This window comes from Oncorhynchus clarkii, chromosome 18, assembly GCF_045791955.1.
Source record: "Oncorhynchus clarkii lewisi isolate Uvic-CL-2024 chromosome 18, UVic_Ocla_1.0, whole genome shotgun sequence".
Taxonomy (NCBI): Eukaryota; Metazoa; Chordata; class Actinopteri; order Salmoniformes; family Salmonidae; genus Oncorhynchus; species Oncorhynchus clarkii.
Window position 1 is genome coordinate 16,435,977 of NC_092164.1, and position 19,218 is coordinate 16,455,194.

Here is a 19,218-nt window from a genome sequence, read left to right on the forward strand (position 1 = left end):
CCAAACTGTTGCTGCTGTTGGCTGTGCTGTGTAGCTGTTTCATATTTAATGGTCCTTTTGATGTGTATTAATTAACTACTGCTAGCTCTGCTGTTTCTCTTCCTTTAAACACACCCACACACACACACACACACAAAGACACACACAAAGACACACACAAAGACACACCTCCTTAGCCTGTGGGCCTAATGGCGAGATGAAAGAGAGGAAAGAGGAGGAAGGGGGATACGGGGGAGGAAGCGAGATACCCCTCAACAAACTGATACAGGAGTAGCTAGGAGAGGTTGTGTCGTTAAGAAGCAATGTGTGTGTGTTCCTCTGGCGCTCTCATTTGAATCCTTGTATAGGGGTTGTGGTGGGAATCTGCACACCATGCTAAATCGATACACACCCTTTCACTTTAAAGAGAGTGTGTGTCTGTGTGTGTCCACCTTAGTATGCAGCTCAGACACAGACATAGCGGGGGAATATTTGGACTGGGGGGGGGGGGGGGGTTACATAAGACAGACACTTAAGTGGTTTTGACCTTGGTTACAACCCCCTCATACACACACACACACACACAGTCACACACACAGTTACACACACACACATAGTCATACACTCGCACGCCCCCCCCCCCCCCCCCCCCCACACACACACACACACACACAAAACTTTATTTTAAGCACTGAGTGCGGACATGAAGGCAGCGTGTGTGTGTGTGTGTGTGTGTGTGTGTGTGTGTGTGTGTGTGTGTGTGTGTTAATGTAGATTAAGAGCCTGAAAGAGGACACATTGAACTGTGGGAAACGGGGGAATCCATATCCTTTATCCCCCCTTCTCTCTATTCTTGCCTTCCCCTCCTCTTCCTCTAGGTCTTTCCCCTTTCTCCTACCATGACCCTCTCCACTTTCCCTCCATCTCCTTCTCTTCCCTCCATATCCTTCTCTTTCTCCTTCTCTTTCCTCCTCTTCTATTCTCTTCCCTCCATCTCCTTCTCTTCCCTCCATCTCCTTCTCTTCCCTCCATCTCCTTCTCTTTCCTCCTCTTCTCTTCTCTTCCCTCCATCTCCTTCTCTTCCGTCCATCTCCTTCTCCTTCTCTTCCCTCCATCTCCTTCTCTTTCTCTTCCCTCCATCTCCTTCTCTTTCTCCTTCTCTTTCCTCCTCTTCTCTTCCCTCCATCTCCTTCTCTTTCTCCTTCTCTTTCCTCCTCTTCCCTACTCTTCCCTCATCTCCTTCTCTTCCCTCCATCTCCTTCTCTTTCTCCTTCTCTTCCCTCCATCTCCTTCTCTTTCTCCTTCTCTTCCCTCCATCTCCTTCTCTTTCTCCTTCTCTTCCCTCCATCTCCTTCTCTTTCCTCCTCTTCCCTACTCTTCCCTCATCTCCTTCTCTTCCCTCCATCTCCTTCTCTTTCTCCTTCTCTTCCCTCCATCTCCTTCTCTTTCCTCCCCTTCTCTTCTCTTCCCTCCATCTCCTTCTCTTTCTCCTTCTCTTCCCTCCATCTCCTTCTCTTTCTCCTTCTCTTCCCTCCATCTCCTTCTCTTTCTCCTTCTCTTTCCTCCTCTTCTCTTCTCTTCCCTCCATCTCCTTCTCTCTCCTTCTCTTCCCTCCATCTCCTTCTCTTACCTCCATCTCCTTCTCTTTCTCATTCTCTTTCCTCCTCTTCTCTTCTCTTCCCTCCATCTACTTCTCTTCCCTCCATCTCCTTCTCTTTCCTCCTCTTCTCTTCTCGTCCCTCCATCTCCTTCTCTTTCTCCTTCTCTTCCCTCCATCTCCTTCTCTTTCCTCTTCTCTTCTCTTCCCTCCATCTCCTTCTCTTTCTCCTTCTCTTCCCTCCATCTCCTTCTCTTTCTCCTTCTCTTTCCTCCTCTTCTCTTCTCTTCCCTCCATCTCCTTCTCTTTCTCCTTCTCTTCCCTCCATCTCCTTCTCTTTCTCCTTCTCTTCCCTCCATCTCCTTCTCTTTCTCCTTCTCTTTCCTCCTCTTCTCTTCTCTTCCCTCCATCTCCTTCTCTCTCCTTCTCTTCCCTCCATCTCCTTCTCTTACCTCCATCTCCTTCTCTTTCTCATTCTCTTTCCTCCTCTTCTCTTCTCTTCCCTCCATCTACTTCTCTTCCCTCCATCTCCTTCTCTTTCCTCCTCTTCTCTTCTCGTCCCTCCATCTCCTTCTCTTTCTCCTTCTCTTCCCTCCATCTCCTTCTCTTTCCTCTTCTCTTCTCTTCCCTCCATCTCCTTCTCTTTCCTCCTCTTCCCTACTCTTCCCTCATCTCCTTCTCTTCCCCCATCTCCTTCTCTTTCTCCTTCTCTTCCCTCCATCTCCTTCTCTTTCTCCTTCTCTTTCCTCCTCTTCTCTTCTCTTCCCTCCATCTCCTTCTCTTTCTCCTTCTCTTCCCTCCATCTCCTTCTCTTTCTCCTTCTCTTTCCTCCTCTTCTCTTCTCTTCCCTCCATCTCCTTCTCTCTCCTTCTCTTCCCTCCATCTCCTTCTCTTACCTCCATCTCCTTCTCTTTCTCATTCTCTTTCCTCCTCTTCTCTTCTCTTCCCTCCATCTACTTCTCTTCCCTCCATCTCCTTCTCTTTCCTCCTCTTCTCTTCTCTTCCCTCCATCTCCTTCTCTTTCTCCTTCTCTTTCCTCCTCTTCTCTTCTCTTCCCTCCATCTTCTCTTTCTCCTTCTCTTCCCTCCATCCCCTTCTCTTTCTCCTTCTCTTCTCTTCCCTCCATCTCCTTCTCTTCCCCCATCTCCTTCTCTTCCCTCCATCCCCTTCTCTTTCTCCTTCTCTTCTCTTCCCTCCATCTCCGTCTCTTCCCCCATCTCCTTCTCTTTCTCCTTCTCTTCCCTCCATCTCCTTCTCTTTCTCCTTCTCTTCCCTCCATCTCCTTCTCTTTCTCCTTCTCTTTCCTCCTCTTCTCTTCTCTTGCCTTCCCCTCCTTTTCCTCTAGGTCTTTCCCCTTTCTCCTACCATGACCCTCTCCACTTTCCCTCCATCTCCTTCTCTTCCCTCCATCTCCTTCTCTTTCTCCTTCTCTTTCCTCCTCTTCTCTTCTCTTCCCTCCATCTCCTTCTCTCTCCTTCTCTTCCCTCCATCTCCTTCTCTTTCTCCTTATCTTCCCTCCATCTCCTTCTCTTTCTCCTTCTCTTTCCTCCTCTTCTCTTCTCTTCATCTCCTTCTCTTCCCTCCATCTCCTTCTCTTTCCTCCTCTTCTCTTCTCTTCCCTCCATCTCCTTCGCTTCCCTCCATCTCCTTCTCTTCCCTCCATCTCCTTCTCTTTGTCCTTCTCTTCCCTCCATCTCCTTCTCTTTCCTCCTCTTCTCTTCCCTCCATCTCCTTCTCTTTCTCATTCTCTTTCCTCCTCTTCTCTTCTCTTCCCTCCATCTACTTCTCTTCCCTCCATCTCCTTCTCTTTCCTCCTCTTCTCTTCTCTTCCCTCCATCTCCTTCTCTTTCTCTTTCTCTTTCCTCCTCTTCTCTTCTCTTCCCTCCATCTCCTTCTCTTTCTCCTTCTCTTTCCTCCTCTTCTCTTTTCTTCCCTCCATCTTCTCTTTCTCCTTCTCTTCCCTCCATCCCCTTCTCTTTCTCCTTCTCTTCTCTTCCCTCCATCTCCTTCTCTTCCCCCCATCTCCTTCTCTTCCCTCCATCCCCTTCTCTTTCTCCTTCTCTTCTCTTCCCTCCATCTCCGTCTCTTCCCCCATCTCCTTCTCTTTCTCCTTCTCTTCCCTCCATCTCCTTCTCTTTCTCCTTCTCTTCCCTCCATCTCCTTCTCTTTCTCCTTCTCTTTCCTCCTCTTCTCTTCTCTTGCCTTCCCCTCCTTTTCCTCTAGGTCTTTCCCCTTTCTCCTACCATGACCCTCTCCACTTTCCCTCCATCTCCTTCTCTTCCCTCCATCTCCTTCTCTTTCTCCTTCTCTTTCCTCCTCTTCTCTTCTCTTCCCTCCATCTCCTTCTCTCTCCTTCTCTTCCCTCCATCTCCTTCTCTTTCTCCTTATCTTCCCTCCATCTCCTTCTCTTTCTCCTTCTCTTTCCTCCTCTTCTCTTCTCTTCATCTCCTTCTCTTCCCTCCATCTCCTTCTCTTTCCTCCTCTTCTCTTCTCTTCCCTCCATCTCCTTCTCTTCCCTCCATCTCCTTCTCTTCCCTCCATCTCCTTCTCTTTGTCCTTCTCTTCCCTCCATCTCCTTCTCTTTCCTCCTCTTCTCTTCCCTCCATCTCCTTCTCTTTCTCCTTCTCTTTCCTCCTCTTCTCTTCTCTTGCCTTCCCCTCCTTTTCCTCTAGGTCTTTCCCCTTTCTCCTACCATGACCCTCTCCACTTTCCCTCCATCTCCTTCTCTTCCCTCCATCTCCTTCTCTTTCTCCTTCTCTTTCCTCCTCTTCTCTTCTCTTCCCTCCAGCTCCTTCTCTCTCCTTCTCTTCCCTCCATCTCCTTCTCTTTCTCCTTATCTTCCCTCCATCTCCTTCTCTTTCTCCTTCTCTTTCCTCCTCTTCTCTTCTCTTCATCTCCTTCTCTTCCCTCCATCTCCTTCTCTTTCCTCCTCTTCTCTTCTCTTCCCTCCATCTCCTTCGCTTCCCTCCATCTCCTTCTCTTCCCTCCATCTCCTTCTCTTTGTCCTTCTCTTCCCTCCATCTCCTCTTTCCTCCTCTTCTCTTCCCTCCATCTCCTTCTCTTTCTCCTTCTCTTTCCTCCTCTTCTCTTCTCTTCCATCTATCTCCTTCTCTTTCTCCTTCTCTTCCCTCCATCTCCTTCTCTTCCCTCCATCTCCTTCTCTTTCTCCTTCTCTTTCCTCCTCTTCTCTTCTCTTCCCTCCATCTCCTTCTCTTTCTCCTTCTCTTCCCTCCATCCCCTTCTCTTTCTCCTTCTCTTCTCTTCCCTCCATCTCCTTCTCTTCCCCCATCTCCTTCTCTTCCCTCCATCTCCTTCTCTTTCCTCCTCTTCCCTACTCTTCCCTCATCTCCTTCTCTTCCCTCCATCTCCTTCTCTTTCTCCTTCTCTTCCCTCCATCTCCTTCTCTTTCTCCTTCTCTTTCCTCCTCTTCTCTTCTCTTCCCTCCATCTCCTTCTCTTTCTCCTTCTCTTCCCTCCATCTCCTTCTCTTTCTCCTTCTCTTTCCTCCTCTTCTCTTCTCTTCCCTCCATCTCCTTCTCTCTCCTTCTCTTCCCTCCATCTCCTTCTCTTACCTCCATCTCCTTCTCTTTCTCATTCTCTTTCCTCCTCTTCTCTTCTCTTCCCTCCATCTACTTCTCTTCCCTCCATCTCCTTCTCTTTCCTCCTCTTCTCTTCTCTTCCCTCCATCTCCTTCTCTTTCTCCTTCTCTTTCCTCCTCTTCTCTTCTCTTCCCTCCATCTTCTCTTTCTCCTTCTCTTCCCTCCATCCCCTTCTCTTTCTCCTTCTCTTCTCTTCCCTCCATCTCCTTCTCTTCCCCCCATCTCCTTCTCTTCCCTCCATCCCCTTCTCTTTCTCCTTCTCTTCTCTTCCCTCCATCTCCGTCTCTTCCCCCATCTCCTTCTCTTTCTCCTTCTCTTCCCTCCATCTCCTTCTCTTTCTCCTTCTCTTCCCTCCATCTCCTTCTCTTTCTCCTTCTCTTTCCTCCTCTTCTCTTCTCTTGCCTTCCCCTCCTTTTCCTCTAGGTCTTTCCCCTTTCTCCTACCATGACCCTCTCCACTTTCCCTCCATCTCCTTCTCTTCCCTCCATCTCCTTCTCTTTCTCCTTCTCTTTCCTCCTCTTCTCTTCTCTTCCCTCCAGCTCCTTCTCTCTCCTTCTCTTCCCTCCATCTCCTTCTCTTTCTCCTTATCTTCCCTCCATCTCCTTCTCTTTCTCCTTCTCTTTCCTCCTCTTCTCTTCTCTTCATCTCCTTCTCTTCCCTCCATCTCCTTCTCTTTCCTCCTCTTCTCTTCTCTTCCCTCCATCTCCTTCGCTTCCCTCCATCTCCTTCTCTTCCCTCCATCTCCTTCTCTTTGTCCTTCTCTTCCCTCCATCTCCTTCTCTTTCCTCCTCTTCTCTTCCCTCCATCTCCTTCTCTTTCTCCTTCTCTTTCCTCCTCTTCTCTTCTCTTCCATCTATCTCCTTCTCTTTCTCCTTCTCTTCCCTCCATCTCCTTCTCTTCCCCCATCTCCTTCTCTTCCCTCCATCTCCTTCTCTTTCTCCTTCTCTTCCCTCCATCTCCTTCTCTTTCTCCTTCTCTTTCCTCCTCTTCTCTTCTCTTCCCTCCATCTCCTTCTCTCTCCTTCTCTTCGCTCCATCTCCTTCTCTTCCCTCCATCTCCTTCTCTTTCTCCTTCTCTTTCCTCCTCTTCTCTTCCCTCCATCTCCTTCTCTTTCTCCTTCTCTTCCCTCCATCTACTTCTCTTCCCTCCATCTCCTTCTCTTTCCTCCTCTTCTCTTCTCTTCCCTCCATCTCCTTCTCTTTCTCCTTCTCTTTCCTCCTCTTCTCTTCCCTCCATCTCCTTCTCTTTCTCCTTCTCTTCCCTCCATCTACTTCTCTTCCCTCCATCTCCTTCTCTTTCCTCCTCTTCTCTTCTCTTCCCTCCATCTCCTTCTCTTTCTCCTTCTCTTCCCTCCATCTCCTTCTCTTTCTCCTTCTCTTCCTCCTTCTCTTTCCTCCTCTTCTCTTCTCTTCCCTCCATCTCTTTCTCTTTCTCCTTCTCTTCCCTCCATCTCCTTCTCTTTCTCCTTCTCTTCCCTCCATCTCCTTCTCTTTCTCCTTCTCTTCCCTCCATCTCCTTCTCTTCCTCCTTCTCTTTCCTCCTCTTCTCTTCTCTTCCCTCCATCTCTTTCTCTTTCTCCTTCTCTTCCCTCCATCTCCTTCTCTTTCTCCTTCTCTTCCCTCCATCTCCTTCTCTTTCTCTTCTCTTTCCTCCTCTTCTCTTCTCTTCCCTCCATCTCCTTCTCTTTCTCTTTCCTCCTCTTCTCTTCTCTTCCCTCCATCTTCTTCTCTTTCTCCTTCTCTTCTCTTCCCTCCATCTCCTTCTCTTCCCCCCATCTCCTTCTCTTTCTCCTTCTCTTCCCTCCATCTCCTTCTCTTTCTCCTTCTCTTCCCTCCATCTCCTTCTCTTTCTCCTTCTCTTTCCTCCTCTTATCTTCTCTTCCCTCCATCTCTTTCTCCTTCTCTTTCCTCCTCTTCTCTTCTCTTCCCTCCATCTCCTTCTCTTTCTCCTTCTCTTCCCTCCATCTCCTTCTCTTTCTCCTTCTCTTCCCTCCATCTCCTTCTCTTTCTCCTGCTCTTTCCTCCTCTTCTCTTCTCTTCCCTCCATCTCCTTCTCTTTCTCCTTCTCTTTCCTCCTCTTCTCTTCTCTTCCCTCCATCTCCTTCTCTTTCTCCTTCTCTTCCCTCCATCCCCTTCTCTTTCTCCTTTCTCTTCTCTTCCCTCCATCTCCTTCTCTTCCCCCCATCTCCTTCTCTTCCCTCCATCTCCTTCTCTTTCTCCTTCTCTTCCCTCCATCTCCTTCTCTTTCTCCTTCTCTTCCCTCCATCTCATTCTCTTTCTCCTTCTCTTCCCTCCATCTCCTTCTCGTTCTCCTTCTCTTCCCCCCATCTCCTTCTCTTTCTCCTTCACTTTCCTCCTCTTCTCTTCTCTTCCCTCCATCTCCTTCTCTTTCTCCTTCTCTTTCCTCTTCTCTTCTCTTCTCTTCCCTCCATCTCCTTCTCTTTCTCATTCTCTTTCCTCCTCTTCTCTTCTCTTCTCTTCCCTCCATCTCCTTCTCTTTCTCCTTCTCTTCCCTCCATCCCCTTCTCTTTCTCCTTCTCTTTCCTCCTCTTCTCTTCTCTTCCCTCCATCTCCTTCTCTTTCTCCTTCTCTTCCCCCCATCTCCTTCTCTTTCTCCTTCTCTTCCCTCCATCTCCTTCTCTTTCTCCTTCTCTTCCCTCCATCTCCTTCTCTTTCTCCTTCTCTTCCCCCCATCTCCTTCCCTTTCCTCCTTCTCTTCCCTCCATCTCCTTCTCTTTCTCCTTCTCTTCCCTCCATATCCTTCCCTTTCCTCCTTCTCTTCCCTCCATCTCCTTCTCTTTCTCCTTCTCTTCCCCCCATATCCTTCCCTTTCCTCCTTCTCTTCCCTCCATCTCCTTATCGTCCCTCCATGTCCTTCTCTGCCCTCCATTTCTTTCTCATTTCGCCATTTTCTGTTGACTTTTTCTTACTAGTTGTCCTTCCTCTTCTCTAAACAGTTCCTTTTCACCATCTCTCACTCCATCCCTCAGTAAAAAGATCAAACACGCTGTTTGCTCTCTCCCCCCCTCTCTTTCTCTCTCTTTCTGGCAGGATGACAGCTCTCACTCGTCCCAGGGCAGGCCCTTATGTAAACAGCCCCATCGCACTCAGGCTGTATGTGTGTGTGTGTGTGTGTATGTGTGTGTGTGTGTAAACCCTCACATTACCATATCAAAGCCTGTGATCGCTCCTCTCCTCCCAGTGTTAGAGTGGCATATTAATAGTTGTGTAGGTTAAACTTCCAGATAAAGCAGGCTGATGAAGGTTAGTTCTCTCTTTTTTAAACAGTTCACTTACTTGCATTTCCCTTCGGGGTGTGTGTGTGTGTGTGTGTGTGTGTGTGTGTGTGTGTGTGTGTGTGTGTGTGTGTGTGTGTGTGTGTGTGTGTGTGTGTGTGTGTGTGTGTGTGTGTGTGTGTGTGTGTGTGTGTGTGTGTGTGTGTGTGTGTGTGTGTGTGTGTGTCGATTGAAGAATATGATACAGGACTGGGCTTTGATTGGCTGACAGATTTGATTGGCTGACAGATTTGTCTTTTGATTGGTCCTACCCCGAGGCTCTCAGATGACCTTCAGCAACTTTCTCAACTTTCTTCTCTCATCCACCACTTCTCTCCTCTCATATCCCTCTACACTCTCCTCTCATATCCCTCTACACTCTCCTCTCATATCCCTCTATACTCTCCTCTCATATCCCTCTACACTCTCCTCTCATATCTCTCTATACTCTCCTCTCACATCCCTCTACACTCTCCTCTCATATCCCTCTATACTCTCCTCTCACATCCCTCTATACTCTCCTCTCATATCCCTCTACACTCTCCTCTCATATCCCTCTACACTCTCCTCTCATATCCCTCTACACTCTCCTCTTTTATCCCTCTCTCCTCTCGGGACTAGTTTTGTACGGTACTACCCCTCCTGGTATGAGAGGGTTGGGGAAACTTATTGAAATAAATTGACTTAAAGTATGTAACTGCTCCAGTGATTTTGATGAAATTGAATAATTGAATCTCCCAGTAGATGCTTCACATTTGTCTGATTGACTGATGACTAACTAACTGATTAACCAACTGACATAAACATAAGAGTTTTCCCCTCATTCCTGCCCCACCCATCTCTCTCTCTCCCTCCATCCCTCTCTCCACCCACCCATCCTCATGTGTGTCTACTGTAGTAGCCTGACTTAATCACTCAAAGCTGGAAAACACTTAGAGGCTCTTCACTAAATCCATTTCAAACACACACACACATCCATATCAAAATGAGGTTATATTTGCAGGCAGTTTGCCACATCTTTGATCAATAATATAATTTCTGTTTTATTAATACCTCCAAACACTGACATGCCCCATAAGCACTTTACCAGAAAACAAGCAACCATAACCCCCTTCTGCCCCCAACCCTTTACCAGACAACCACCAACACAACCCTTTACCAGACAATCACCACCCCAACCCTTTACCAGACAACCACCACCCCAACCCTTTATCAGACAACCACCACCCCAACCCTTTATCAGACAATCACCAACACAACCCTTTACCAGACAACCACCACCCCAACCCTTTACCAGACAACCACCAACACAACCCTTTACCAGACAACCACCACCCCAACCCTTTACCAGACAACCACCACCCCAACCCTTTACCAGACAACCACCAACACAACCCTTTACCAGACAACCACCACCCCAACCCTTTATCAGACAATCACCACCCCAACCCTTTACCAGACAACCACCAACACAACCCTTTACCAGACAACCACCACCCCAACCCTTTACCAGACAATCACCACCCCAACCCTTTATCAGACAATCACCACCCCAACCCTTTACCAGACAATCACCACCCCAACCCTTTACCAGACAACCACCAACACAACCCTTTATCAGACAATCACCAACCCTTTACCAGACAACCACCACCCCAACCCTTTACCAGACAATCACCACCCCAACCCTTTATCAGACAATCACCACCCCAACCCTTTACCAGACAATGACCACCCCAACCCTTTATCAGACAACCACCAACACAACCCTTTACCAGACAACCACCACCCCAACCCTTTACCAGACAACCACCACCCCAACCCTTTACCAGACAACCACCAACACAACCCTTTACCAGACAACCACCAACACAACCCTTTACCAGACAACCACCAACACAACCCTTTACCAGACAACCACCAACACAACCCTTTACCAGACAACCACCACCCCAGCCCTTTACCAGACAATCACCAACACAACCCTTTACCAGACAACCACCAACACAACCCTTTACCAGACAACCACCACCCCAACCCTTTACCAGACAACCACCAACCCAACCCTTTACCAGACAACCACCAACCCAACCCTTTACCAGACAACCCCCAACCCAACCCAACACCACATAACCCCCAACCCTTTACCAGACAACCACCAGCTATAGAGGATTCTCTAACCAGAATCTATAGAGGATTCTCTAACCAGACAACCAGCATCTATAGTGGATTCTCTAACCAGACAACCAGCATCTATAGAGAATTCTCTAACCAGACAATCAGCATCTATAGAGGATTCTCTAACCAGAATCTATAGAGGATTCTCTAACCAGACAACCAGCATCTATAGCGGATTCTCTAACCAGACAACCAGCATCTATAGAGGATTCTCTAACCAGACAACCAGCATCTATAGAGGATTCTCTAACCAGACAACCAGCATCTATAGAGGATTCTCTAACCAGACAACCAGCATCTATAGAGGATTCTCTAACCAGACAACCAGCATCTATAGAGGATTCTCTAACCAGACAACCAGCATCTATAGAGGATTCTCTAACCAGACAACCAACATCTATAGAGGATTCTCTAACCAGACAACCAGCATCTATAGAGGATTCTCTAACCAGACAACCAGCATCTATAGAGGATTCTCTAACCAGACAACCAGCATCTATAGAGGATTCTCTAACCAGACAACCAACATCTATAGAGGATTCTCTAACCAGACAACCAGCATCTATAGAGGATTCTCTAACCAGACAACCAGCATCCTTTCTAACCCATTTGTCTGTCTCACTGTATAAACTTCCTCTTTTTCTCTTCAAATGATTTAACACATTTCTACTTTTAACCCTCTTATGTCTCTCAGCTTTCTCTACTGAAATGTCGTCTTGAGGATTAATAAAGTATGAACCTATCAGCCTATACATTTGAAAGTCTAAGTGATTTGACGGTAGTTGAGAGAAAGCATTTGGCTAATAACACTTTTATCAATGTCTATGTACAAAACATAGAAATCATTTCTAAATAATTTGACAGTGTAGATGGATCATTAATACATTATTATTTATATTAAAAATATAAAGTATAAATGATTTGTAGAGCACAGGGTTACAGCTGAGGTTAGTGTGTGTGTGTGGGGGGGGGGGGGGGGGTAGAGCTAGGCTTAGAGACAGATGTGGAAGCATTACAGGAGATGTTCTTCTTCACAGCTGAAACATGTTAAAGCTGAATAGTACATTTGCGAAATAGCACAGTGCACGCATGCACGCACACACACACCTGAATGAGGATGGCAGAGAGAACATGAATTATACATCCAGGCAGTCTCTCTGAATTAGTGAGAAAGTAGGAGGGAGAAATTGTGCCTCATCACCTCCTCAAGACTAATAAAGACAGCAGTGCGTGTGTGTGTGTGTGGGGGGGGGGGGGGGGGGGGGTAATTCCCTCTCTCCCCAACCAGAGAGAAAACAGCCTTTGAACTCTGAACCAATGAGATATTGCTGGGAGCTTTTTCTCACCAGCTGTGGCACACACACACACACACACATCTCTGAAAACCTCTCTTTCTCAGACAGACAAGTATTTTCTCTCCAATTGTGTTTCTCTCACAGATGTAGACAGCAAGAAAAACTTCTGAATAATAAGTGTTACGGATACAGTTATCCTGTGTGTATCCTGTGTGTGTGTGTGTTTCTTTTCTCTCCTTCTCCCCTCACAGGTGAAAGTCATCACTCCCCAATCAGTCAACAATCAACCCATCAATCAGAAGACACACCTCCTCCTGTTTCCTACCCTATCACAGTTCCTTCCCCATGGTTTAAAAACCCCATCATTTGTTTGCTCTAGAGCTCAATCTCTTTGTAAATGCCATGTTGGTAGATCTCTGTTCTTGATAGATTTCAGTAGCACAATCTCTTTGTAATGCCATGTTGGTAGATCTCTGTTCTTTATAGATTTCAGTAGCTCAATCTCTTTGTAAATGCCATGTATGTAGATCTCTGTTCTATATAGATTTCAGTAGCTCAATCTCTTTGTAAATGCCATGTATGTAGATCTCTCTCTTTGCGTCTTAACCTCTTCTTTTGTTTGAGCACCTCCAAATCACTTTCATCTCCTGTGAGTATTGTTTTGGTTGTGGTGTTTGTTTGTTGCTGGTGGGAAAAGGGGGAAACCAAGACAAGTCGCCCATGGGCATACACTACCCGTAGGTGAACTTTGTTAAATACACTAGTTAGAACTGGGCGGACCACCCACTGTATTTTTGGTTAGTTAGCTGTTGTTAAAGTAGGCTAGTCTAGCTTAGGGGTGTTTTGAATACTTATTGTTTCGTTCCTTGGGTCCAGCTCAGCCCCTTTTCCTGCTCCCCCCATTACCGTGTGTTTATAAATAAACCCTGAGTTTGACGGTAAGATTTCGGTTGTCGTGGTTATTACGTTCACACTTTTACTTTGTCACAATTATAATTTACATGAGTTATGTTACGGGTCTCATTACCATCCCCCCCCTAGACGGTCGGGCCAAAAGGGATTCGTAACATAAGCTATCACAATCCCTTTCCAAAACACACACACACACACACACACACACACTAATGCTTAAAGTTAGTGGTTGGTCACCATGAGTAAACACACACAAAGCGTGGATTACAGTCTGTCCTTCTCCATAGGACCTCTTTCAGGGTAAGGAAACTAATAAGGCATTCAATCATTTGGGTGAACTATCCCTTTAAGAAGCCCAGCGTAAAGCTGTTAGTAATGTTAGAAGGTAGCTGCACCGCCACTTTCTCAGCAGTCTAGTTTTTAGGACCGACCCAGTTGAGAACAGTGCACCATCTCTAACACACACACACAAAGACACACAGTTCTGGGATCTGGAAAGAAGACAGAAGTGTGCGTTTGAAGTGCGTGTGATCAAACAGTGAGTATGCAGCTCCACAGCCGTACGCCACAACTCATACCTCACACACTCCTCCTGTAACTCCTCCTGTAATCTCTTTATCTCCCCTGTCTTTGTCCCTGCCTGTCTTATAGTCTATTTCTCTACTTCTTTCCTTTCTCACTCCTGTCATTTCATTGCCGTGTGTGTGGGTGGGCGTGCGTCTGTGTCGAATACCTTCTTTCCATCTCTTATGTTTCTATGTAATATTGAATGTTTCCATCTAATATCTCTAGTATATTGTGTTTCTAATGCAGTACACCAGATATCTTCTATCTTTGACATCTACTATCAGGTATTGTATAGATCAATAAAAACGAAGGCTATGAAGTTATATAATGTGTGCCCCTCAGTGTTATTTCATTGGTTACCGCCTTGAAAATCAATGATTAGCAAGATATACAAGAACCTTGAGCATTCTCTCCAGTGGCAAACTTATCAGGGAGGGGTCTATATTAAATAAAATGATTAGCTAAACACACCCTTTAAGTACATCATACATTTGAAGATTCAGTTAATCATGTGGTGTCTAAATCCAAAGTGCCACTTGGTGTTAGTGAATTTAAATGAAGGGAAATATCATTGTGAGCAAAATGATTAATCATATCACTTCAGTACATTCTTTTTAAATGATTGATGATCTTAGATTTCAGCATTTGTGGCCTCCATTTCAGAAAAACCTCAACCTAAAATGTTTCATTGTGTAACGAGTGCGCTGAGAGTCGGCAAGTAAGTTCAGGGAGTGAGTGTTTAAATACAAAAACAAGAAACACAAACAATGACATGAACAGAAACAATGGCGCCTGGGGAAGGAACCAAAGGGAGTGACATATATATAGGGAAGTTAATCAGGGAGGTGTTGGAGTCCAGGTGAGTCTCATGAGGCGCTGGTGCGCGTAACGATGGTGACAGGTGTGCGCCATAACAAGCAGGGAGCAGGGAGAGGGAGCACACGTGACACATTGGTGTTAATAGTCCTACTGGTGACACAAAAAAAGTCATTAAGGTAACATGTTAGTTGATTTAGAATGAGAAGATGTAACTAAATACATTGAAATAAATACACATCTAGAAGAATGAAGTACTTTTTTCCCCAAAGTGCCCAAATGTCACCGTAATTCAAGAAGTACCTGTCAGTGAAGCGAGATCAGATCAAGAATAAGGGGATATTTCAGACAAGTGCCTCCATCTTTTAAAATGTATCATGAGTGGTGATGTGATTGCAATATCAAACACACACACCACTAAAAACAGACTTCCTAACAAAGTTTGCTGAGTGAAAGCTGTTCCGAGCCCTGACAAATGTTTTATAGACGTTTAACATCACATGTGAAGCTAAACCAAGTGGAAAACAGATTGTGTACACCAGCAAAACATCTCTTCCTGTCTCTCTCCACATACTTTTTCTCATCTACCTCTCGCTCCACAACTCTTCTCCTTCTCTCCTTCCAACCTCTGTCTCCCTCCCTCTATCTCTCTGTAAAAATGGTGTACTGAGAGCTTACACAAACACACACACACACACAGACACACACACACACACACACACACACACAAACACACACACCAGAAGCTTTGATTATTGTATTGTAATCAGGTCAGAGACGTTAACAGGCTTTTGTTTTCTTGTCTCCTGTTTAGAAGTGTTTGTCATAACTGATGTACATCAGTCATAGTGGGAATAAAAGGAAGACAGACACACAGACAGACAGACAGGCAGGCAGACAGAGGCTGTTTCATGTCGAACAGAGAAGACAGTAAGATAGAGAGACATGTAAGTGTATAGTAAAGATGTGTGTGTCAGAACAAACTGAAAGATATATCTGTGTATGCCACAGGGGACAGTAGAGAAAGTGTGTGTGTGTCTTGGGGGACAAGGGCGAGACAGATACATGAATGTGAATGTGGCGCAGGGGACAGGAGAGACTGCACATGGCTAAGTCTGTGTGTCTGACACAGTTGAGAGGAGAGTAGGCCTTTCTGCACACACAGACACACACACTAGCTACTATCTTCCCCTTTCAGTTTCTCTCTGAGGACATCCATCCCATAGCATGAAACCCTCTGCAATCATCATTCGGGACCTCTGGAGGAGGATGGAGAGAACCACAAAGCCTCCCAGAAGAGAGAGGAGAAAACGGGATGGGGAGAAAACGTGATGGGGAGAAATCGGAATGGGGAGGAAACGGGACCAGGAGGAAACGGGATGGGGAGGAAACGGGATCAGGAGGAAACGGGATGGGGAGGAAACGGGATCAGGAGGAAACGGGATGGGTAGGAATCGGAATGGGGAGGAAACGGGACCAGGAGGAAACGGGATGGGGAGGAAACGGGATGGGGAGGAAACGGGATGGGGAGGAAACGGGATCAGGAGGAAACGGGATCAGGAGGAAACGGGATGGGGAGGAAACGGGATCAGGAGGAAACGGGATAGGGAGGAAACGGGATCAGGAGGAAAAAGGGAGGAGAGGAAATAATTACTTTGAAGGATAAACCCTGGGATTAGATTTGGCTATTATCTGAGGCTATAGAGACAGGATGTGTGTGCATGTGTGTTTCGCAGAAACAAAGCTCTGTGTGTGTGTGTGTGTGTGTGTGTGTGTGTGTGTGTGTGTAGTTTGAAACTCATCTCCTGTTAATTTGTTTCTGTATAAACAAACTTTTCCATCAACCTCCCATCACACATTAATTCAGCGATACAACAATAGCATTGCACAAACAAAGCATGTTGTCTGATGTAGCACCTTGACAGAGGGAGGAGGGGAAGAGCAGAGTGAGAGGGGAAAAAAAGAAGGAAAGAGAGGAGAGAAAGAGAGAGGAGAGAGGAGTGAGAGAGGAGACTCTTCCTCCTTGCCTGTTAAATATTTGAGCACTTGTGGAGAGACAGAGCTGTTAGCTGAACTAAATCAGCAGTGTCGGTGTGTGTGTGTTGCAGGGGGAGACAGGGCTGTTAGCTGAACTAAATCAGCAGTGTCGGTGTGTGTGTGTTGCAGGGGGAGACAGGGCTGTTAGCCGGTTAGTGGTAATTCAACCGTGATAGAGTGGGAGCACTTTCACTGTTTATATATGTACCTGAGAGAGAGAGAGAGAGAGAGAGAGAGAGCGAGAGAAGAGATGGAGGGAGGGAGGGAGAGGGAGGCAGTCCAGTCTGTCAGAATTCATTAGACTGACAGAGCGAGGCTGCTCTGCACCATGTCAATGAGACCCAGCTAACCACAGCATCGTGTGTGTGTGTGTGTGTGTGTGTGTGTGTGTGTGTGTGTGTGTGTGTGTGTGTGTGTGTGTGTGTGTGTGTGTGTGTGTGTGTGTGTATCAGCTATACTCAATAACTAGAAAGGGAGGCATGATGCCCTCATTGTCTATCAGAGACAAAAGGAGCTTTCAGCTCAATTATAGCATCCACACAAACACACACACACACACATGCACAGACTGCATCCTACCTGGGGTTTGTGCTGTTCCAGTAGACAGCATGGTGGTCGAAGATGATCTGGTCTTCAGCCCAGACGGACAGACAGGAAGACAGGACAGTCAGACACATCAGAACCACCTGCGTCACACACGTGCACACACTCCTCTGACCAGGCCGAGCCGTCCACCTCACACTCCTCAAACCAGTTACACACATCATAGAGTCCACTTGAAGTCTGCTTCGCTGGTTGTGTTAGCTTACAGTTGAGTTGGAATAGCCAGTGCATGGACCGTCTCAATCAGTGTCTGGGCATTCAAAGATCCCAGTCCATTCCGATTGTTCCAGCCTGTTAGTGGAAACAGGGTGGCAGAGGTTGTAGTGTGCAGGACTTTGAATCCAGGACTTTGTAATGCGGTTTGAATCCAGGTGTGTTGTTTTGGCGTGTTTTTGTTTACACACCTTATCTTGAACCTTGACCACTTTGCTAGCATGCCCAAAGCTAACCTTACCCAAACCAATCGCTAGCATGCCCAAAGCTAACCTTACCCCAACCAATCGCTAGCATGCCCAAAGCTAACCTTACCCTAACCAATCGCTAGCATGCCCAAAGCTAACCTTACCCTAACCAATCGCTAGCATGCCCAAACCTAACCTTACCCTAACCAATCGCTAGCATGCCCAAACCTAACCTGTTGCGCTTGCATGTTGCGCAAATCACTCAATCTCAATCAATACAGGAAGAGTGTCTATGTTCTTGCCAGGGTCTGAGACTTGTCCTCCCTTATCCTCTCTGTACAACTTGTGCTCCCCTGAATATGACATCCAAACTAGTGACTTTCATTCTCCTGAATCCACACGTTTATCTTAAGTCCACTGTCTGTTCATTGATGATTGATTACATTGATGAGACATTGTAATTATTTGACATATTTCTGTATTTCTATAAATGCTGGCGTTGATGAATTATCAGCCATCTCACGATGTCGTCCTCTCTCTATCGATCACACACTATCAGCACAAATAGAAACCTCTTCTCTCCACTCCTCTCCTCCACTCCACAATGAGACGCGAAGCCAAATCCAATCTGGGTTTAATGTCGTCTGGGGACCGAACATCCTGACTCCCCTCAGCTCGCCGGGACTGAACTGTCTTCCGTAAGAGATATATTGGTTCGTAACAGTTTCCTCAGGGAGTTGTTTTGGTACTGAACACTTTCTTCAGTGAGACATGTTCCATGCTGAACACTTTCTTCAGTAAGAAATTATGTTTTAGGTGATGAAGGTTCCTCTGTAAGATGATTCAGTACTGACCAGTTTCCCCACGAACAGATTCTGTTTCAGTACTGACCAGTTTCCCCACAAACAGATTCTGTTTCAGTACTGACCAGTTTCCCCACGAACAGATTCTGTTTCAGTACTGACCAGTTACTCCAGTAACAGATTGTGTTTTGGTGCTGACCAGTTTCTATCTGGTCCTGAACACCTCCCTTTATTAAGGGAGTTCCATTTGAATATTCTTCAGATGTCCGTTCGGGTCAATAAACCACGACAGGTTAATCGTTTCCTCAGTGAGAGTGGCTGGTTGGGTCCTGTTATTGCTGCTCGTTTTCATCAGAGATTACCAGCTATCACGCTCCTCCCGTCCCAAGTTCCTCTTCTGTCTGTTTCTGCTGATTTGGATGTAAAATCCAATTCGGCTTCATGGTCCACACTCCACAATGTTCTTTACGGATCAACACACAGAGACTGGCAGAGACACACACACAGACTGGCAGAGACACACACACAGACTGGCAGAGAGACAGACCGACAGAGTGAATAACGTGGCGATCCTTCCAACAGTCTCTCACGGTGACAACACTCCTCGTGGTGAATCTGATTCTCAGCTCCCGCTGCTGCCAGAATCTCCTTACTGCTTGTTTTCACCTCCTTCTCTCCCTCCCTCTCCCCATCCTCCCTCTCCCTCCCTCTCCCCATCCTCCCTCTCCCCTCCCTCCCCCTCTCACTCTGAGCTAGCGAAGTCTCTCAGTCTCTTACCTCTGGGGACAGTGTCTGACTCACTGCTCTCGCGGCTCTGAAGCCGCTTAGTTCAGCTGTATTAAACTCCACATATACATAACATGGGTTAGGATAATACTGACAGTGTTAGGTTAGATTATCACTGTCAATCCAGTTACTACATCTTTACAAAATGTGTAATCAATTAGTTACTACTCCTTTATTGTACAATTAAGGTATTACTACCTTTGTACTGTTCCACAATAATGTAGTTATCATTGTAGCGCATCTGCGCTGCAAGAATGTATATAATCGAAGTATTAAGAGTATTGTAAGAATAAATACTTATCTGTATGAACAGACCTATATATATATACCCCCATCATAACCAATATAACCCAAATACAGCTGTAAAATAAT

At 46.3% G+C, this 19,218-nt stretch overlaps 1 protein-coding gene across 1 annotated transcript in view; it reads right to left on the minus strand.

Moving 5' to 3' along the window:
• LOC139373093 (ephrin-A2-like) overlaps nt 1-18,740 on the minus strand; it is a 28,679-nt gene extending 9,939 nt beyond the window's left edge. The window contains exon 1 of the mRNA XM_071113188.1: nt 16,833-18,740. Within this exon, the coding sequence (XP_070969289.1) occupies nt 16,833-17,020 (188 nt within the window). The 5' untranslated portion in view covers nt 17,021-18,740. The remainder of the gene's footprint in view (nt 1-16,832) is intronic.
• Between the last annotated feature and the right edge of the window lie 478 nt (nt 18,741-19,218).